A 22,513-nucleotide genomic window follows, 5' to 3' on the forward strand; every position below is an offset into this window, starting at 1 on the left:
ACACTCCGTGTGTGTGTGTGTGTGTGTGTGTGTGTGTGTGTGTGTGTGTGTGTGTGTGTGTGTGTGTGCTGGTGAGCTGTCCACAGACTATTCAGTTTTATTTGAATACTACATTTAAAAATCAAAGTATTAATTTATAAATGAGTAATTATCAATACATTTACAATTAATTAGCATATTCTCAAAAAGCAAGCCATAGGTGACTGTGGTAAGAAAGGAATTCCACCAGGAGTAATGGGTAACGGGCAATAAATCGCCCCGTAGAAAATAATGTGGGAACATCTAGGATACAATCATTGAGAAACAAATGGGGCATGAACTGTGTAAAAGCCAAATGACTTCAGGCATGTCATACATCAAAGCAAACAGCCTGGTGAGGAGAAGTGCATCATGGGACAAACCAGCACCCCTCTCTCAGTTGGCAGGAGGGCATTTGGGGAAACAAAATTGAGAGGGTCACAAAACTACACATTAACCGACGCAGCCCAGTGTGGTGAGTTGCATTATGGGTAACGTAGTTGTATCGTGATGTCACGTCAGAACACATGTTCATTAATAGGCAAAAAAAAAAAAAAAAAAATGGGTGTGTGACATATCAAAACACTCAACACGGTGTGAATTACAGCTCAAGGGGCATCAAACAGCGAAATATGCCAAATCTGCAAACTCTGGCAACACTGTTATGTGAAATGCCAAAATGTGACCAGTAACGTAGTGATATTACTGATCCCACTCCATCAGAAAATAAACACGGATACACTGTCCAGAACACGACATGAGATTGTCCTCTCAGCAAAACAAGCATTCCGATTTTCATTTTTATGGTACAGCTAATAAAGAGGTGGAGGCTTACTGCATATTCTTAATAATGGCAGGTTATTGCAGTTGTGTCCGCTAGGGGCGCCTCGAGACTGCAGGCTGCAGTCCAAATGGTTTCACACGCCCTACAGTTTCGTATAAAACCGCACTGCATCCTGTAAGCCAGAGTGGCTCATACACCCTTTGTAGTGCAGCTGTATTTCCAGTAGGGAGGTATTTGGCATTCATCCATGGAGTAAACCGGCATAAACTGCAGAGTTGCACCTCAGCACCCCTTTACCTCCTCACACAGTCTGAAGAGACCGAGAAAGTGAGAAACCCAGCTCAGCTCCAGCACTGCAGACAGACATGGCCACTAGCACAGGTGCGTACACATTCAATGTACACTCCAAATAATTCATATTCTTTACTTTGTAGTGTGTAGATTTTGTATAATTTATAATTTTTTTTTTTTTTGCATGGTCAGCATTTCTGCATGATGCATTACTTTATATGATTATTTTGTTGTATAAAACATGCATTCCTTTACATTTCATTATGCAACTATGATCCTAAAATGTTAATAGTTTGCAAAACTACTATAAAAATTGTATTTAATTATAAAATAGGTAATGCAATTATTATGAAGTGTGTTTTGTGTGTTTTTTTTAAGAAAATTAACATTTTTAATGTGTCAAGGATGTTACTGTTATCCACATCCATGAAAAGAAAAAACTTAATCTAATTGATTTTTGTTGCATTTTAAACTCCATGGACATGTTGCACTATACAGCTCCTTAATTCAATTCATTCCAGGTCAATATTTAACATATAAACCTTACCTGTATTTATGTATGATAATATTTTTGCACAAGGACACGTTATTAAACGCAGTCCCACCCTGCCTAAACATCTCATAATTAATCTGCGCTCCCAGGACTCAATCCTGAACCTTATCCCGAATGAATGCCGAGCACAGCGCATGCGCGTTTCCGCTATGCAGACACTGCGCACTTGAGGGACTCATTTCGCTGAGAGCGCAAACCCCTCCCTCAATGCAGCTGATCGATACAGCAAACTGCTCGGGTGCGTAAAAGAAAAAAAAGAGCTGCTGTGTGGAGATCTTTCTTCTCTAGTTCACCTCAAGCGTGATCACTACAGTGACTTCTTTGTTCCCCAGTTTCCAAATATTAAAAGCTGCACATGATGTAGAAGAGGTGCATCTACAATTAGCAGTTTCGATGCAGCATTTCCCTTCCACCTGCTGCAGTAAGCTAATGTGGTTTTTGGTTGGCCATTAAGGTGGTACAGTGGTACCACCCTCTGTTTGGAATCCGATCCAGTTTCGCATGTTCGTGTATCCTCCTGGTTTTCTCGAAAAAACATGCCAGTGGTTGGACAGGCTATGCTAAATTACCCAAGTCTACATATGAAGACATGCATCAAGGTTTTTTCTGTCCTGGCTCTTGGAGGTGGTTGGACAGCCGAGTCACTAGCTGTCTTCAAAGAAAGACTAATGTCCTCTTAACCCAGCACATAAATGAGGGTTTATTAAAGTAAATATGCCTTGACTGAATGTTTTAGTCATTTACATTTACAGCATTTGGCAGAGATCTCCCGATTAGGCCATGTGTTAACCACTTAGCTACCACTCTTTATGCGTAAACATATGGCTTGATTAACTAGCATGGAGATTATTCATTTTTTTTTTTTAGAAGGATTTGGTTTTAATTACAAAGTACTCACTCATGCAATATAAGTAACCCTAGGCTCTATCACTGTCACGTTGAAAACGGTCCCCAAAGAGAAATGAATGGCTTAGTTAATTCACAACCACGAGTGAACAATTGCTAAACACTTTTATGTATATGTATGTTTATTTTAGCTGCCAGTCGATTAGGATATTTAATCGCTATTAATCGCATAGTGGTCATGAGTTAAATCACGATTCATCTCAACCTAATCGCACATTTTGTATCCGTTCTAAATCTACCTTAAATTAATACCTTTCAAGTTTTTAATACTCTAATCAACAAATACGGATGCTGTATGCAAATGTATGTTTATCATTAGTGAAACCAGACTCAACATAGAGCACAAAGACAAAAATATTCTTGTAAATGTTTAAAGGTGGTTATGGGGTTTTCAATTACGTAAATCAACAAAACACCAAGCGGAATTTTTTGCTATGTTTCCACACGGACGGTATTAATTGCCGGATGTGTGCATCATGGTGGATTTTTGGTTTGGGGAATACGGATATAAGTCTCTCCATTACCACAGTGGATGCGGGTAATGCATTACTTAAGAATGCGAGACGCCGATAAATAGGAAGAAGAATCATGGCGGAATTTGGTGCTTGATTTGAGACTCGGCGCATCAGTAAAACAAATGTTTAGCGGTTTCAAAAAATAGTTTTTCGCTGGAGTTTATTATTTTTTTAATATTTGAGTAAAGAAGGGACGTCGTGAATAAATGTGTGTTGTGTTGAAAGTTTAAATTTTGCTTCTTTTTATTTATTTATTTATTTATTTTTATAAAACAGTCACAGAAACGCATTAATCGCATGTTAATAAAATAAGCGTTATTGGCGTGTTTATTTTGAAAGCCTTATATTTATATATATTGCTATATTTGATATTGCTATATTTTTTAATGAGCAATCTGTTTGTCTATATCCTGTATTTGTCAGATGGATGGATGGATGGATGGAAGTGTGAGGGTGTGATGTGATACTGCAGAGTATTTTCTCTGTAAACCAATTCCATAGGATTAACACACACACACACACACACACACACACACACACACACACACACACACACACACACACACACACACACAAACGCAATAAAAAATTGTCCCCATGGTAGAGCCCAGTCTAGAATCCTGACAACAAGGGATACAAACTCTTTTTTTTTTACACAGAATATGTGGTGATTCCGTATATTACAGATAATCTTCAATGGTGGCTAAGGGAACTGTCAGATTGCGTTAGTGAGCATCAGTGAATGTGTGCAAAGTGAGTCAGTTTTTTAAGACTAATAGAAGTATAAATGTACAAAATGCTGTATGATTGGTGTATCAGATAGAATCACTTTTGTTGCCATTACTATAGTAAGTGTATTCATTAGCAGCTCAGTGTAGGCGTTAAACAATGTAGGTGCTCAGGCATTATTCCATTCCTATAGGAAATGTGGAGCTACATTCTGGGGCTTTCAGCACCATCTAGTGAGGAATACAGAAACTCTGTCTAAACACTACATAAACACTATATAGACAAAAGTTTTTAAATACCAGACTATAAGATTGGTATGTACATTTTGAACATACTATTCCACATTAAGTCCAGATTTAGGTGAGGTGAGTAGGCCTGGGGTGCAGTCAGTGTTCCAGTTCATTCAAAAGGTGTTCAATAGGGTTGAGCTTAATAGGAGGCCACTAAAGATCTTCCACTCCAACCCATGTAAAACATATCTTCATGAAGCTGGCTTTGTGCATTGACATGCTGGAACAGGTTTGGGTTTCCTAGTTCAAGTGAATGGAAGATTTCATGCTCAGCATCCAAAGACATCCTGTACAATTGTGTCTAATCAAGTCAGGTATCCCAATACTTTTGTCTCTATGGTGTGATACCGATACTAGTGCCAGTTTGCACTCCTGTGTTTGACAGTGTTAAGTAATAAAGCAAACAACATCTGCTTTGGCACTAAGCTGAGCTCAGGCTTGAAGGAAACTGCATCTGTAATGTGGTGATCTGAAAACCCGAAATGCTCACACCCCCATAACACAATGTTGTCAATATTGCGACTTCATATTTTCCAATGCTACTTTAAATATCTTTTTATTTTTTATTTTTATTCTCTCTGCTTAGAGTCGGCGTGGGCGGACCAGAGTGCCTTCGATTATGGTATGTAATAAATAATAAAAAAAAAAAAAACAGATGAATGAATATAACTTCACAGCAAAATTATTAAATAAACTAAATACTCAGAATCTTTTTTTTGTACTGTTAGGACTGTTTATATAGGCACTATATGGCACAGTGAATATGAATAAATAAAGCACTGAGGCATATAGCTGTGTGCCACTTTAATTCATACCAAACTTGACTCTCACCTGTTTCATTGATTCCAGATTATGAGACTGTGCAAACCACCGGTCTGATTCTCGCCGTGGTAATGTTTGTATCCGGAATCCTCATAGCCCTGAGTAAGTTGATCCGAGGATGTATATATACTAATATAGTGTCTATATAGGTATACAGCTGTACAAATACAGAAATGCAGGACATTTGATATTGGACAGGTTTTCTCATTTGTAGGTTTTCAGGCCACTATGTTATTAACCAAATATATATGGACAATATATATAATATATGGACAATGTTTGTGAATTCCTGGCCATAAGATGGGAACGTCCACTCTTCTGGGAAACATTTTGGAGTGTGCTTGTGGACATTTGTGCTGTATGTAGGTGAAGAGGCCTGGGGTGCAGTTTTTTTCCCAATTCATCCCAATGGTGTTTAAAAGGGGTGAGGTCAGAGCTCTATAGACACCGTATACAATTGCATGCCTTCAACATTGTGGTGACAGTTTGGGAAAGAACCACATATGGCTGGAAAAGGAAAGTCAGGTGTCCCAATACTTTTTTTTTTCAATATAGTGTCGCTAACAGCCATTAACCCATATGTTATCGGTTAATATAATTACCCATTTTTCATCTTTTTTAGTTCATCACAGAGCAGTTCAATGGGATTTAGGTGCAAAAACATGGCAGGCTTAGCCCGCCCAAATTTGTGTCTTGCTCACCCAATCAACATTTGACTTTAGCCAAAGGGAAAAATAACACTGTATTATATCTAACTTCTGATTGGGTGGCAGCCTACAGCCAATAAACAATGATCTGTCTGTAACAGTCCTACCCAAAGCCCCGCCTCTACCCAAAACCCTGCCCATGCAGCACAGTACAGTTTTAAATTTTTACCTCACAATACTTTCAGTTCGACATGCTTACAAGCTTTAGCTCCATACAGCCTTTTACCCTGCATGTATCTGTAGCGATGCTACTTCCTGCACCTCAGAGACTATGGCTAATTTCAGTTTACCCTCCAAAAGCCCTGTTCCTCCTCAGTACTCAACAAGTGCCCCAAAGCAGACCATCTCTTAGTTGATTCAGCCTTAGTTTAGGCGGTTTGCGATTTCAATAAAGACGTAAGCCAAGCCAATATTAGCTAATAACCCGAAGCGTGCCCAAACCCAAAGTTTCAAGTTGCAGTTGGTTATAAAGTAAGAAACATTTTTAAAAAGATAAACATTTTTATAAAAAGTGGCAAAAAAAAAAGAAGTGGTTATATAACTTTTGGATACTGTCTGAAGAAATTTGGAACTTGAATGTGCTGATTTTGTACTGGAGTTTGCAAATAGGCTTGATAAGTTTAGGGTTTAGGAATTAAATTAATTTGAGAATTAATATGATCCAATAAAAACAAGATTCATGGATTTTCAAGTTAAAATACAATTTTAAGTTGTTTTATGATCATGATATGTTTGGTTTTAGTTTGAATTGGGTTTTTTTTTTTCTAATTTGGTTAATGTAAGTTATGCAGAGAACTGGTTTAGGTGTTGGGCCCACTACCACTGATTATTTATACATGCACCCAATGGTTCCAATTAGCCGTTTGGAATGGTAGCCATGCTGGTTCAGGATTCCTTTCACCTGGAATAACCTATTAATATTTTAATCTGTTTGTGTTTTTTTTTTTTTGTCTCTTATCAGGTAAAAAATTCAAATGTTCAAAGTCGTCCAAGTAAGACCCGTGCACCCAAACGGAAAAGCCTGCTCTATGCATGCGGTAATGACTTGGAAAATAAAGATGAGGAGACGTAACGAGAGAAAGGATGCTCACCCAGAAGACTATCCGCTCAAATGCAGCCACTGGGTTAACGGCTTGCTGACAGTTTCTCTTTTATCCTGAAACACTGCCTATCCATCACAAGAACTGTATTAAAAAGTGACCTTCGGTGGAAGTCAGGGTTTAAAAGCACCTTACCTGGCAACACCGGGGCAGAATGAATACGCCCAAGCTGTGGTGATGAATTATATAAAACGCTATATGGAAACAGTGTCACACTTTTTCCATAAAGCATTTCTGATCTCTTTTGGATAGACAGTGTGTGTGTGTGAGTGTGTGTGTGTGTGCGATGCTGAAATGCGGTGCATGCTGGAATCTCAGCGCCTGAAAACTCCCTCTATTTGTTCTCTAACTCGTTGATATTATCGCATTATAATTCAGCCGCATTGTGCTGTGGTACTAATGATAGCGATACTAATACTACTATTTTGTATAATCTATTTTGCATTAAGGTCTTGTGCTGGATTTTTGCATGTTCCCTGTATGAACGTTTAGAACGCGAGCGCATTCGTAGATTCCTTGTGTCTTTTCTACGAGGGCATCTTAACATCTGCTCCAAATCTTTTCCTACAGGTCGAGTCCTATGGAACGGCTTCCGTCCCCCCAAACAGAGGGTAAGCTCTCAATCCCAAACTGTATCACATACTATCTTCCGACTGGCCCATCATTTCTTTACTCTTTTTTTTTTCTTCTTTCCTTTCAGTTCCCACACAGTCAGTATAGAGACTATGCCTTTGGAGAAGAACATCAGAAGAGCTGCATGGGATCGGTCGGATTTGAAGGCTTCTCAGTTTCTTTCGTCGGACATGTCAGAGTTTGTTCAGGATTTTTGTTGTAGCAGGTTGTTCCTTATCTAATTGTTTTACACTTAATACTCATCGATTGATTGATTGTTTGTCCTGCACAGGGTTCTTAATGCACATATACAGGTGAATGAGTGAGTGGGATCCCATTTTTCTTTCATTTGTCTGATATTTAGTCTATGAAACTTCCTCCTCTTGTCCTATTTTCATGTTTTCGATACCTCCAGCTTGATCAGCATGACTCCTTCTGTATATATATATCCTAAAGTTTAAGCTGTCATACTAACAGCATTATTTATTTGGGAATAATATGATATGATGATACCCAAATATATGCAGGAGAATACTCCTTATAACCTTCAACCCAAGGCTTCTACTAAAGAACAACGCTTGGATTCTGATACATATGATAAGCATGTAAAAAAAAAAAAAATTGGACATTTTGTTCAATAACATGACAGCATTGAAATCAGCTTGAAATCAAGAATCGTCATGATATCCATAATCCTAAGCCAAATAAATGAATTAAACAAAAGTTGTGCACCTCGATTAAAGAAAACAAAACCACAAGTTTGAAAAGCACATTTCTTTTTTTAATGCCATTGCAGAAGCTTGAACTGTTTCATTCATTACGTCAATGTGATACATTCGAACAGGACCTTTTGTTTTTATTTTTTTGCAGTGTTGATGTCGTTTATTAAACTATCATTTTATTAAAGAAAAATACAGAACAAGTACTCGGTGTTTGGCTGCCCCTTACATGAAACGCTCAACCAGTTCTGATAAACTAACAATCATTTCACTCGGTTTTCAAAGGAAGTGACAGTATCGTGTTATTCCCCCTTATTTGAATTACAAGGAATTACTGAAGTCCCAGACACCCAGTGATTCACATGAAATAATACCCTTAACCATTCCCACACTTTGGCCATTTTATAATAAGACTCTCTTTTTTGGTTTTTACTGATGTCTATACCAAGTTCAATACATATAGTGATATTGTTCTAATTCTACTCTTGCTATGTTGTCAATATAAAATGATATCATTGCCTGTCTGTCAACTGGAGAGGTGACTACCAATCTGAGGTCAACATAAAAAAAAAAGCGTGACATTTTTACCTCCTATGTAATGACTCATCATAACACACTCACATTTGCTCTTTAAACGATGAGCTCTGCGTAACCTCTCAGCGATCACGGTACCAACCACAAAGGTTAAACCGAGCTTGCATATAATTTATCCCTGAGTCAAACATGCGAACGTGACATAATTGAGAAAATAAAATAAATAAATTGTAATATACCATAACACTGATGCAGTGTAATGTAACTCCAAACCAATATGGTTCATAAAAAAATAAAATAAATGACAGTAGGAAATTTGTGTCGAATAAAAAAACGATTTCATAGAAATCACATTCTCATGAGTATTATCTTCTGCAATAAAATGCATTTAAATACTCGACCGAGACGAATAGAAGTAAAATCCCCTCAAGAGGATACTAGTCATACAATTATAAAATCAAGATCTGAATTCAGTCAAGGAAAAGAAGGCAAAAGAGGGCGGGTTTTTCAGCTACTGCATTTTCTGTTGTGATTTGTTATATGTTTTTGTTTATGATCAGATTAAATTCGAATCACGTTTCTGCCTTGTTTTCCCTTGAGTGAATGTAAGATTCCCTATAAGAAGTAAAGGGAGACATGTTGGGACTGGAAAGCAGTCCTGGTCACTCTTGGTCCTGTAAGGATGTGATACGCCGTCTAGAGGCATTTCTCTTCTTTAAGATGAGTTTAAGCTGAGGGTTAAAAAAAAAGAGGTTTGTCAGTAAGCTGCTGTAAATGAAAAACTATATTCAATCACAGTTTTAACCATTTGGACTGTCAAAATAATATACTGAAAGTTTCACAAATGTATATAGTTTACATACAATTATTTGAGATTAGGGGATTAGCCCCTCTAAATACTTCCTACTGTCAAATAGAAACTATATGGACAAAGGTATTGGGACACCTGATATTTTTTCCCAGCCATTAGTGGTTCTTCCGCAAACTGTAACCACAAACGACACAGGCTGTTCCAGCATAACAGTACCCCTGTACACAAAGCCAGCTCCATAAAGACATGCTTTAGATGGGTTAAAGTGAAAGATCTCGAGTGGCCTGCTAAAGAGCTCTGACCTCTGACTGCACCCCAGGCCTCCTCCCAGGAGAGTGGAGATTATTCTAACAGCAAATGGGAACTAAATGTGAAACGGGATGTTTAGAAAGCAATGAGTATTGCACTAAATGGAGATAATGTCATTCTACAGTTACTAATGTAAAACATCTATATCTATACGTTTTTATTGTATCTACATCATTAACTTCATATGGGTGAGTCCAGTTTGTCTGTGTCGTTTGTTGTATGATTACATTCTCTTCATTTTCTTAATTCTCTTCGATTAGAGGCCACTTTGCAGCCGCGGATGGTTCCAAATATAGTAAACAGCCTCAAGATCCATGAAGTTACTGAGCAACTCAAGAACACTAAGGATGGATTTGGGCTGTAATTAATATCCACAGTCTACTACAATGGCTCAAGGCTGCAGGTTGCATTTAATCACTGCACACTTTAACAATGATGAAACTGTAATCTATGGACATTTGGTGCCACCCAGATGAGGACGGGGTTCCCTTCTGATACTGGTTCCTCTCAAGGATTTTTCCTTATGCCATTTCAGGGAGTTTTTCTATGCCAATGTTACCACTGGCAGACTGCTTTGAGACTGTCTATTATTAGAAGTAATAGAAGAAGCACGTGCTTCCCGCAAAAAAAAAAAAGGTAAGATACGCCAATACAACTTGCAATGATTAATGTTAAAAAAAAAAAAAAAGGAAATAAATAAATGCCACTGTAGAAGCATTCATATTTCATACGTTTTTTCTTTCTTCTGATTTTCTCTTTCATTTTGTCTTGGACAATTCCTAAACTCCAAAATCCTTCCCACCCTCTTACACATACATGAGCTCACAGAAACACATGCTTGTTTATTGTGTGTGTGATTGATCGCAGAGGGAAAAAAGTGTCATCCTCCCAGCTGATTTTTTAGATAACGGGGTTGAATGATTTTCTGTTGCGCCAAAAATATATAATAAACAATCTACCATGGCTAAATATGCAAAAAAATTTTAATGGCATTTTAATATTAGGTTTTTGGGAAACGTATTATTATCATAACAACAGGAGCTAGCTGAAGTCTGTGCTCACCTTTTCTCCTTGTTCTCCATTTTGGAGCAGATGTACAGGCTGGTCGTTCTCCAGGTTGCGGATGCTCGGATCGGCTCCTTTGCTAAGCAGCAGTCTGATCAGTTCCTCCTGATATGGGCTTCCATGTAAACCTGCTGCCATGTGCAAGGCTGTGTGTCCGTGAGCCTGGGTAAAAAAAAATTCACACACAGTAATTTATTGATTATTGGTCTATATACTATTTCTATATTGATTTATTTCTATATCATATTTCATACTATACCAAAGAGTCAAAATAGAGATATAGACACAAGATCATGTAAAGCCACAAGATACACCGATCAGGCATAACATTATGACCTTTAATGACCATGTCGCTGGTTCAACACAGTTCCTTTGTTGGACCACTTTTGATAGATACTCCCCACTGCAGTACCTCACAAGAGCCGCAGTTTTGGAGCTGCTCTGACCCAGACGTCCTGCCATCACAATTTGGCTCTTGTCAAATTTGCTCAAATCCTTAAGCTTGCCCATTTTTCCTGCTTCTAACGCATCAACTTTGAGGACAAACTTTCTGCCTAATACTGTATTTCCCAACTGCTAACATGGGGCCATGATGAAAATGTTATGCCTGGTTAACATATGCAAAAAAAAAAAAAATAAAATAAAAAAAAAAAAAAAAAAAAAGCAGACCGTTACCTTCATGTTGATAAAGGCCTGCATGTCAGGCATCTGTTCTCTCAGGAAAAAATGAACCAGCTGGATATTTCCCTCTTTCACAGCCAGGTGGAGGGCGGTCTTATTGCTTTTGATTTCCTGAGAACAAAGGGCGAAATCGAAGTCAGAGTCATAACGAAACCAACACCGAAATCACTTTCGGTTAAATTTCCAGGAGTCTAAAAATGAAATTCAGCTGAAGGATTATGTCTGTTTCCGGCATATGAGCTGAATAAATAGCCGGGATTTACATGCACATGTTATTCCAGTCACCAAGTCCAGACTAGATAAACGTTTTCATGTCGTACAGTGTTTTCAGCAGACCAATAAAATGGCTAAAGCAGAATATCACCTGGCTGAGCAGGGAAGCGCCTGCGTCCAGTAGCAGATGCAGGCAAGCAAGTTTATTTTCGGCTTGAGATTGCAGATTGCCATCATGTAGCCAGGCAGGGGATGAGGAGCTGGAAGCAAGAGCCTTCATTGTGGCATTGTGAGAGATCACTGCACAGTGCAATGGCGTTAGACCTGAGAGAGTCAAACGAGAATCAGACCAAAGCAGATTTGTCCTATATTTCCCACATTTAATATTACTGTTTACCTACAATACACTTTTATAACTTTACCTACAATATATCTAATGGATTTAAATAGTTTACCTTCAAAATTGCGAGCCTCCAGGTCCACTCCATGTTCCATAGAGAGGATAACCTGTAAATTGTGACATGTAGATATCAGTGTTTTTGGTCTACACACAGTTTGAACATGGAGGAAATAAAAACTGTTAAAGTTGCATTTCTATTTATTGATATTATACACACCCTGTAGACTAACTGATAACAAACTTTATGGTTCGAAAACAAAACTTTCGCCAAACTAACATTGAGCAGCTTGTGTAGTTTGCTAATTCTTTAGATGAAGATAAAATATTTGTATGGTTTTTATTAAGGGGGTTTATTTATAATAATTATATCCTGTATACATTCACAAATTCAGATACTCTGGGCGCTGACTACAATATCATCGACGGGGCATTGCCCAATGTTTGAGAGTGAATATTGGGTGTTGAATGTGAGATGATAAAGGTTGGATGGTGGAGGATGATGATTGGGTGATGAATGTTGGATGATGAAGGTTAAATGATGAAAGTTTAATGTTGACTATTAGATGATGAAGATTGGAAGTTGAATGGTGGATGATAAAGTATTGGATGATGAATGAATGATGAAGGTTGGATGTTGAATGTTAGATATTAAATGTTAGATGATGATTGAATGATGAAGGTTGGATGGGTGTTAAATGTTAGATGATAAAGATTGGATGATAAAAGGTTGAATGCTGAATGTTGGATGTTGAATGTTGCATGTTGAATGTTAGATGATGATTGAATGATGAAGGTTGAATGCTGAATGTTGGATGATGAAGATTGGATGTTGAATGTTAGATGATACTTGTATGATGAAGATTGGATGATGAAGGTTGTATACTATTGAATGTGCTGCTTTTAGGGTGTGAGCTAGAGACGTGCAAACGACGGAAGTTCTGCCCCGCCCTAGCAAAAATATATAATATTTTTTTCTGCTTCCGCCCGCAATATTTAAGTGTTGTCCTGCTTTTTTTTAAATTTAAGAATAATAAAAAAAAACCCGGAAAATTAACAAACATATTTCGTTTTATTAGAATTAGAATTTTTGTGTAAATAATGAACATGAACAAGGAACTTTTCAGAACATAGTGCGAGCTCACCTTCATGACCTGAGGAAAGCCATATGTGGCTGCCAGGTGCAGTGCAGTTTGGCCCTTGATGTCACAGATGCTGATATCAGCCCCCAGCGTGAGCAGGTCCTGCACAATCTCTGGCTGATTGGCCGTCACTGCTACCAGCAATGCAGTCTAGGATACAAGAGCATGACATGATTTCCCTAAGCAAAGCAACCAGCAAAAATGGCCAGCGCATTAAAGATGTCAGAAACACCTGTATTAATGAAGATCAAATCCTTCTGGCTTTTATAATTAAATAAGTTTTGCCTATGCAATACAAATATTGAAATCACTCCTTTATTTCAAACAAATTGACACCCTGTCATTTATATTTACAGCATTAAAGAAATATTTAATATAAACAAAAAGAGAGGTGGCTACCCCAAATACATTTAAAACGAGTTGTATAACTATAAAGAATTGCTGCTATATAAAAGCGTGGTGCAGAAGCCAGAACTGATATTACTGAACGAGTTTATGCATATTTTGGCCTTTTAAGATACTGTAACTCTGCTAGCTTTACTGCTAAATAATATCCTTTTATTCTTGTAGATGTGAGTCAAGAGTACTTCCGCTCCTGCCTCTGTGAAATTCTTTTTTTTGCCATATTAGCAGTCATTTCGTGCTTTCCGCTCTGAGAGTGTTGCCATTTATGAAGTTTTGTGGGTGGTATTCAAAGAAAATCACCCGTGCTGTGTGCACGCCGGGTGACGGACTCACGTGAATTCGAAGAAAATAGAAATGTTCCTAAACTCCTTTCAATTTGTCAGAAACTTTGTTTGGTTTCATTTTACTTAAAATTGACAAATGAGGCTCAGCGTGCGCTTTACCTTTCCCCTGTGCTCCTTCGTGTCCAATTTGCCGAGCTCCTGCAGTTTTTCCGCTGCAGCGAAGGCGTATTCCCTCTCACCCTTAGCAGTGTATATGTGCAGAATTCTAAATGAAGCACAAAACACCACTGCTGTGTTAGACTGGGTTGTGATGCTACGGCTAATGTTATCAGAAAGAAAACAAAGGAAAGTGGTATGTTTCCAATATTCATTCCTTAATATATTGTTCATGATTAGAAACAGATTCTCAATAGCAGAGTGTTAGAATAAGCAAATATCGGGATTAGGTTTCATTTTTAAATCACGTTTTCAGTCGACAGCACGTTTTACCATAACAGTCACACGCTGTGTGGTCTAAACACGACCAGGTGCAACTTTGCATACATTGCTTCTTAGATAAATTTAGGTTTAATGAAAAAAAAAAGCAAAAGTGCTGCAGTCCTACCATTTTCTATATAAAAGATAAAAAGATCTGGAAGAGCATTTTGTTGCCCATCACTCACGTGTCTCCATCATCGTCCTTCCATGTGGTTCTGGTGTAGTCCATGGTCTGCAGTGAGAGCCGTGCCTTATCCAGCAAAGCCATGTCCATGTTCATCTGGGGTCTAACTGACAGACCGCAGGGCCCCACAGATTCCTGAAGTCTGGTACCAGGGGGCCACACGTAACTAGAGCTTGGAACGCTCATACCCTGGGCACTAAGGTCATCGCTGGCAATAGACATGCCCGAGGTCACGGAACACTCTGTACTGGGCTGCTGAAGCAAAAAGATTTGACTTTAGATGTTGGATTTGAACTCAACATTTCTTCTTAATATTTGTATTAAATATCCTACGAATATTAAATACCAGTGGTGGAGGAAGTATAATGACTATTTACTTAAAGTAGAGACACACAGGGTAAAATATGACTCCAGTAAAAGTGCTCCTTTTAAACTTTCACTTGGATTAAAGCAAAGCATTATAATTTATTACGGCTATAAATGTTCCCATTATCATTTCTGTCAAAAATCTTTGCTCAACTCAGTTTATGTAAAAAAAAAAGACTCTTGGTGCACAAATCTATAAATAGAATGGCATTAATGAGTCAAACACTGATTGATATCTATTTAAATGATCATGAACCCCAAAACAACTTTTAACTACTTAAGAAAAAACATGCAAATGAAGTCACGGGTGTTGTGGCGAGTTCGAGTCAGGAGTTTCATTCATCGTTTATTCCTCTCAAAATGTTCTGCTTGCTGTTGAACTGACGCTGAACTGTACGTTGGTGCTAAGTAGACACCACCAAGCGCCAATCGGAACAAGTTTAAAACAGAGCGCTACCCTGATTGGTGGATTGTTGCGCGCTTGACTTGAAAATCTCCCCAAACGTACTTAAGTTACTTCGTTACTGTCCACCACTTCTCGATACACCAAACACAAAATATATCGTAGACAATGTGCGAGACTTACGAAGTGCTGTCCGATCTGCACGCTCTGATTGGGGTCCTGCAGTCCGAGAGCGTTATAACTGGAAAGCTGAGGCTCCATTGCGGGTAAGGGGGAGCTAAAACTCGAAGGAGATTGGAAGCTCAGAGCACCTGTGGAGTCCTGGTGGTAATTCAGGCATACTGAGGAGAAAGGGATGCAATCCTGAAAACCAGGGGATTGGGGCTGAATGGCTGTGTCCCACCGATGATGAAAGTCGTATCTCATGGCTGCCATGTCTGAGAAGCTGCTGTTTGCACCTGTGGAGAAATTACACTCTTTTGTATTATTACTATTATCAATCTGCAAGTCTCAAAGTAACCATTGAATTGTATGTTTTGAGGAATGATTTGAGTATGAAGAGGGTGCCACTTACCGGCAGAGAGATCTGATGTTGAAACCTAATGAGGAGAAAGATCAGATTAGGATTGACTTTCGAAAGCTTTCCTCAGTCTAAATGGAAATGAAGGAGACCTCGTCCTGAAAAGGTTTTCTGATCAGCATGTACTCACTGGGTTTGGCACAGGAGCAACAGGAGCAGCAGCAGCAGCACCAGCAGCAGTGTTATTAATCACAGAGGAACAGGTCGGAGGAGCTGAAGACGTCTCTCGCTTTCTCTTCTGCTCCAGGAGCTTCTTCACTGTAGGCAGCGTGTAACACGGCTTCTCCTTTGGCGCTGCGGATCGACACAAATGTAACTGAGCAATTGGTTTTCACAATTTTTTTCAACATTACCTGAAACTAATAAGCCATAAATGGATATTTGTATGAGAGAAATTTCACATATTAGATTAAGACTATCAAATGTAGATAAAAATTCACCAATCTTGGAAAAGTCGTGGGCTTTATAGAACAACACCGATGGTCGTGATAGAAAAAAAACATAAACAAGGAAGAGGAACGTAAACATTAGGAGAAACGTGAGGCTTTACGTAAAAGCCGAACAAATTCAAACATCTCGACAACCTCTTCATTACATCTAAAACTAAAAATTAGTCATTTTTTCTGGTTAGTAATTCAATAAATCGAGACATTTAAAGAGTCAAGTCTTCCATGTGACACCTTGTTTTTGTTTTTGAAGAGCAATTCGTCGCCGGCTTTGTGCTTCCCCCTATTTTAATCTTTTAGATTACAGATATGTTTGTGTGCTTGAAAATTAAAAAAAAGAAGTCATTTCCCTTTGTTACTCACCAAAGGAAAAAAAAGTAAAATAAGAAAAAAGAAATGCAAAACCAAATATCAGAGGGTTTCCAGTGGTCATCAGCTACAGACAGAAAGGAACATTTCTTCAAAGGCTCAACCTCGAAAACGTGAGATAAGTCTGACATTTCCATCAGAGGTGTTTCGCTCTCGTCACACAAACCATGAGGAAAAGATTCCACTAGGAAAAGAGCTAGTGAGGTCACGTTAAACCTGTTCTCCTCGACAGAAAACCGTGGCGAATGTCGCAAAAGCATTTTTCTGTTTCCTTTGCTCCGTTACGCTCCGTGGCCAACCACATCTTCCTGCCATAGTGACGTATTTGCTCTCGTAGTTTCTGTTGCTATGTCTATAGCTTACACGCAGCACTAGGTTGGCATTGCTCGAATTTACTACCGCTAACAGATGCATAGGTTTTTTTAGAAGCAAAATCCTGGACCAAAAAGCTACTCTATACACGGAACCAACGTCGCCGATACCATGACTTTTTTTCTTTTTCGACGTTTGATAAGTTTCAGCGTTTGAAGTCGTTGTATTTTTAGCCTATTACATCAGTGATGTCACTTCCCTAACTGTCCCTGGTACAGAAATATGCAAGTGAAGAGCCAGGCTGAAATGAAATGGTTTTCGATTTCCATATCCCCTTTAGAGGGGAAAAAACAGCAGTTTCTCTGAAAACCACTGAAGTGAGCAACTTTAATGGCAGAGGATTAAAAGAGGAAGATGAGGCATGCTGAAGCAGGGTGGAAACTCCACTGGGCCTGGCTGGCCCTTGGAGAATTCCCTTTCCTATCAGCCGTTTATTTTTTATTTTTGGTTCTCGTCTCACTTTAGTTTCATTTTACTCCTACCAGCTGAAATCTTTCAAACATTTTACCATCACAAAATACAGACACACAATTAGGTGTATATCTCCTTTACCCAGAACAAAAGAAGAGCTCTAGATTCTATACTTAGATCATCATCAGAACATCATACATACTAAACTTTTTTATTTTTTTTTTAAATATTCATCTATATATATTGCATTTGGGAAAATTGCTGTGGTTTATCCAGACCCAGAGGACACCCTCGTTTAGTAATCGGAAAAGAAAAATGTGAATATGAAGAATAGCATTCTTTTTATTCTTTATACATTGTCGGTTTCTTATTCTGCTTATTAAGAACTGAAAAACCAATAGACCCCAGTGGATTTACTACAAAAAAAATCCTTCTATATTTTTTGCTATATTCTTTTGCATTTGGCTCATACTGTATAAGCAGAACTAAGTGGATGTCATATAATCAGATCTTTTATGAAGAAAAAAAAAAAGTTATCTCAATCAGTGACTTCCAATGAGATCATCGCGATGCAGGCATGGTGACATTAAGGGTGACCAAAGATGATCTTTAAAAGCGTCACACCTTGACCCTGCAGTGTGAGGTCGTGGGCGGGTGCGCACACGCTCTCGCTTACTCGAGAGAAAGAGATGTAGGGATGCCCTTAGCGCATTCAAAAACGACGGAAATCCCTGACCAGTGAGTCACGCGCGTGGGCGGAGCGGGGATTCCGCCGACTCGGGTCCCCTGAAAACCCGAGCGACAGCGGGGCCGCTTCACCCTACCAACCGCTGTTTAAGGCACATCCTGTTCTATCAAATATTAAACGTGGCATTTCCGTCTATTAACAGGTTGAATCAGATTACCTTAAATCAATAATAAAAAATAAAAAAAACAGACAAACGCTTATAAAGTGAGGTCACCCCCTTAACACACCCCCGCCCTATTCCCTGAAATAGTACAGTCCCCACCGTCGCACCTGCTGCAGTGAGGGCGTTACCATTCGCTACACTTTCCTCCCGAGAGAACGACTGAGCGGCCAAGTGTAACAAAACACACAAACCTACAGCCACAATTACTGCATCGTCCTCAGCTTCAGCCCACCTTATTATTTGTTTTTAAAGAGAAGAAGTGAAAATAAAGCTCGGAAGGGAGGGGGCAGCCTGCTAGGAGTTTCTCTGTCTTTCTGCTTTTCACGCAACATCGAGTTATGAAGCCCTACTACCGGGGGGGATCCTGACGCTGATGAAGTGTCTATTACTCACTAATGCCAGGCAAAGGCATGCTCACACACACACACACACACACACACACACACACACACACACACACACACAATAACACATAAAAACAATATTCTGAATACCTTTACCTTCTATTAAGCAATGACCTATAATGACAATAATACTAATAATACTACTACTACTAATATAATATAACCTTTATATAATACAATTATATATATATATATATATATATATATATATATATATATATATATATATATATAAAATAACAACAATAATAAAATAATAAGAATAAGAATAGCAGCACTTCCATCTAATTATTACCCTATAATCAAAAAATGACCTATAATAAAACAACAATATAATAAGAATAATAATAAGCACCTGGAGCACTTTATTACCTTATATTCAAACAATGACATAATAATATAGTAATAATAAGAAGTAGGAGCCCCTGGAGCACTTCATTACACTATATTCAACAATTACATTATAATTATAATTATAAAAAATTATAATTAACATGATATACATTTACATACATTTACAGGTGGGATTATTGTCACTTTAAGTGAACACTAAATGAGATCTAAAGATGCTGTAAAAACAGAAAAGAGGATACTCACATTTCTGTAAGTGCATGTCAAAACTCCTTTTTACAGCAGATTGTAGGTTTTCAGCTTTCCACACCAAATGAAACGGATTATCGAGTAGGTTAACTTCAGGACTCTTCGCGTCTGGACTGGATACTCTGTTTGTCTTTCTTTCTTTCTTTCTTTCTTTCTTTCTTTCTTTCTTTCTTTCTTTCTTCTTTCCTTCCTCTATCTCTCTCTATCAGTGTGTTCTTGTCTCTGGCAGGTGCCGTGACTTTTCACTGTGTACATACTCACCCGCGTGTTGTAGATGATTATAGGCGGGGCCTCTGCGGCGGATGGGCGGAGGATGGGCGGAGCCTTCTTTTTTTTTTTTTTTTTTTTTGGGGGGCTCCACTGAGCATTTTTTTATTTACATTCCTTTCATATTTTTTACGATCTTAAATGGAGTTATTGTTGAAGTTATATATCAGTTGAAGTCATTTTAAAGAATAAATCTAATACGTATAAACAGATTGATGATGATGATGAACTGTTAGAGTAGAAATTGGATTCTTTCCTGGTAGTGGTTTTTATCTGTCTTTGAGTTACTTCACGTGTGTTTGTTCGCATTTGAACAAGCGAAATAGGTTTTTATTTGGCTGTAAAAATAATCAACTGTACTATACTAGACACTTGACCTTTCCAGTCATATGTGATTCAACCCCAAATTGTTGCCACAAAGTTATCAATTTTTTCCTTCAATTGAATTGGGAGACCCAAAAGAAGATCTTGAGTGGTCTGCTATAGAGCTCAATCCCATTGAACACCTTTATGATAAAAGTGAATGCTGACTGCACCCCAGGCGTCCTCACCTCACCAGTACCTGACTGAGCCCAAACCTCCACAAGCACACCCCAAAATCTAGTGAAGCATCTTCCCAGAAGAGTGGAGGTTATTCTAAATTAATTGTGTGTTTTATATATATATATATATATATATATATATATATATATATATATATATATATATATATATATATATATATATATATAATATGAAACAATTGTTAGGCAGTCCTACTCATCACAAACTTTTTTTAAATGCTGACAAAAATTATACCATGTTTTTCATTTCTCCCTCCCTCTGCAGTCTCCTCAACATGCTCTCATATCATGCATCATCCCATTAATCTAATCTTTGAGATCAGGGTTTTAGGGCATTTCCAATTGTGTAAGATCATCCTGGAAGCTGTGATACAACCAGTCTTAATAAGGATAAATCTTTTTTTTTTTTATTCTTTTCCATTTTTTGCTATGTTTGGTACCACTGATTTATCTCCAGGAAGGCATAATTATGGTTCACAGGTTATACGTAAATATGTAAATATGTAAATAAGTGCCCTCTCCCTATTCTGTAAAGTCAAGATGGTTTATAATAATATCTATGTACTATTTTGTAATTAAGGATTTTCCCCATAGCTTCCCTTATGTTCTTACTTACATTAGATATGATATCCAGCCAGTCATTTTTTCATGAATCCCCAAATCCTTCTGCCATATTGTTTTCTGGTTGTTACATGTATCTTCAGTTACACTAATACAGTATAAGTTGCACATCTCACAAAAGGGAGTACACCCCTCACATTTCAGCAACCATTTTAGTATAATCTTCTCAAGGGACAATACTATAGAAATGAAACTTTGATATATTTTTGAGTAGTCAATGTGCAGCTTGTAGAGCAGTACAGATTTACTGTCCTCTTAAAATAACTTAACATACAGCCATTAATGTCTAAATAACTGGGTTCTAAGTACACCAAAAAGTGAACATGTCAAAATTGTGTCCAGTGTTAATATTTTGTGTGAGCACCACTGTTATCTAGCACTACCTTGTTGCTGAACAGGTTGTTGCTGGATCCTCTTCACTATTTGATTTCTTCTTTCTGACCTTGCAATCCCGTTAATCCAAAAGCAGTTCTGTTTTGTCTCTAAATAACACTACGTATGGTTTGTGTTATTGTCCTGTATTTCAATTAGCTGTCGTTCAGAGATGCTGGAACCTTCCCTTTTACAAAACAACCCCAAGCATTCACCTCCATGTTTGACTGTGGGGGTGGAGCAGTTTGATAACATTTTCTCTTCTGTTCTCCATCTTACATAAGTGTCAAATTTGGATTCATGTGTCCACGGACACATTCATTTTTTCTTTTTGACCTAGTTGTTGCATATAAACAAATGGAACTTGCATATGTATCAAAAACAATAAAAGACTAGGTGTTTCCAAACTTCAGGCACCCACTGGCTCTCGCACTATTTCAAATAATTGAATTGTGTAATCCTTTTTATATTGTGCACATGAATTATTACCATATGTGCAGCGACTTACTTCTTTCTTTTTGAGGCTTTGCCATTGTTAGAATAAACCACTACTGAATATTTAATTACTGCAATAGACATATTTTTTCCAGGCTAAATTACTTTATGCCTACTTTATAGCTCAGGGTTTTCAGCTCAATCTTAAGTTTGGGTTACTGTCTGAAGCTTTTATGTACAATTTCATAAATTTGTACATTTCCGTTGAAATGTAGAGAGTCTTACTGTAAAAGTTTTAAGTATTAACTAAAAAGAATATTAAAAACTTACTGATGCTTACATAATACTTACACACATTATAGACTAAAGTTTGCTTTTGAACATCCTATTTCACATTTAGTCACTATTTGCTGTATAATAACTTTCACTATTCTGGGAAGATGTCCACTAGACGTTGGACCCTTTGCAGGATAATTGTCAGAGAAATTTATTGGTTTATAATAATAAAAACAATAATATTATAATAATAATATTGTTATAATGAGAATATAATAATAATAATAAAAAAAAAAATAATAATAATATTGTTACAATAACAATTTTCTTCTTCTTTCGGCTGCTCCCATTAGGGGTTGCCACAGCGGATTATACGTTTCCATACTACTCTCTTCTCTACATCTGCCTCTTTCAAACCAACTACCCGCATGTCTTTCCTCACCACATCCATAAACCTCCTCCTTGGTCTTCCTCATTTCCTCTGTCTTACTCTTACTGACTTTCATTCCCCTTCTCTCCAGCGTGTACCTCCACCTCTCCAGGCTCTTCTCAACCTGCTCCCTACTCTC

At 37.8% G+C, this 22,513-nt stretch overlaps 2 protein-coding genes across 4 annotated transcripts; one reads left to right on the top strand and one right to left on the bottom strand.

Moving 5' to 3' along the window:
• The first annotated feature begins 88 nt into the window (after window positions 1-88).
• fxyd7 (FXYD domain containing ion transport regulator 7) lies at window positions 89-8,252 on the top strand. 2 transcript variants are annotated; one of them, XM_046846838.1, is made up of 6 exons: window positions 89-1,183; window positions 4,673-4,708; window positions 4,936-5,010; window positions 6,577-6,607; window positions 7,286-7,326; window positions 7,416-7,563. In XM_046846838.1, the coding sequence occupies exons 1-6, from the start codon at window positions 1,168-1,170 to the stop codon at window positions 7,433-7,435; spliced, it is 219 nt and encodes a 72-aa protein (XP_046702794.1). In that variant the 5' UTR covers window positions 89-1,167; the 3' UTR covers window positions 7,436-7,563. The 2 variants fall into 2 exon arrangements, with proteins under 2 accessions (XP_046702794.1, XP_046702793.1); XM_046846837.1 differs by lacking the exon at window positions 6,577-6,607 and having other exon boundaries at window positions 95-1,183; window positions 7,416-8,252.
• On the bottom strand, window positions 8,187-20,187 carry LOC124384184 (NF-kappa-B inhibitor delta). Of its 2 annotated transcripts, none has more exons than XM_046846835.1 (12): window positions 19,408-20,187; window positions 16,028-16,191; window positions 15,892-15,916; window positions 15,501-15,775; window positions 14,550-14,803; window positions 14,047-14,152; window positions 13,202-13,348; window positions 12,115-12,166; window positions 11,811-11,983; window positions 11,441-11,557; window positions 10,763-10,927; window positions 8,187-9,311 (listed from the first exon to the last, which is right to left on the bottom strand). In XM_046846835.1, the coding sequence occupies exons 1-12, from the start codon at window positions 19,421-19,423 to the stop codon at window positions 9,243-9,245; spliced, it is 1,563 nt and encodes a 520-aa protein (XP_046702791.1). In that variant the 5' UTR covers window positions 19,424-20,187; the 3' UTR covers window positions 8,187-9,242. The 2 variants fall into 2 exon arrangements, with proteins under 2 accessions (XP_046702791.1, XP_046702792.1); XM_046846836.1 differs by having other exon boundaries at window positions 14,550-14,800; window positions 19,408-20,186.
• Window positions 20,188-22,513: the final 2,326 nt, after the last annotated feature.

Source organism: Silurus meridionalis, chromosome 4, assembly GCF_014805685.1.
Source record: "Silurus meridionalis isolate SWU-2019-XX chromosome 4, ASM1480568v1, whole genome shotgun sequence".
Taxonomy (NCBI): domain Eukaryota; kingdom Metazoa; phylum Chordata; class Actinopteri; order Siluriformes; family Siluridae; genus Silurus; species Silurus meridionalis.

Excerpts from the sequence above, each read along its gene's own strand:
- fxyd7 (XM_046846837.1), top strand. Across the intron at positions 4,709-4,935 it reads CCAGAGTGCCTTCGATTATG|ATTATGAGACTGTGCAAACC; the intron begins GTATGTAATAAA and ends CATTGATTCCAG. Across the intron at positions 5,011-7,285 it reads CGGAATCCTCATAGCCCTGA|GTCGAGTCCTATGGAACGGC; the intron begins GTAAGTTGATCC and ends CTTTTCCTACAG.
- LOC124384184 (XM_046846835.1), bottom strand. Across the intron at positions 14,804-15,500 it reads TGCAGATCGGACAGCACTTC|CAGCCCAGTACAGAGTGTTC; the intron begins GTAAGTCTCGCA and ends TTTTTGCTTCAG. Across the intron at positions 9,312-10,762 it reads ATGGAGAACAAGGAGAAAAG|CTTAAACTCATCTTAAAGAA; the intron begins GTGAGCACAGAC and ends TTTAACCCTCAG.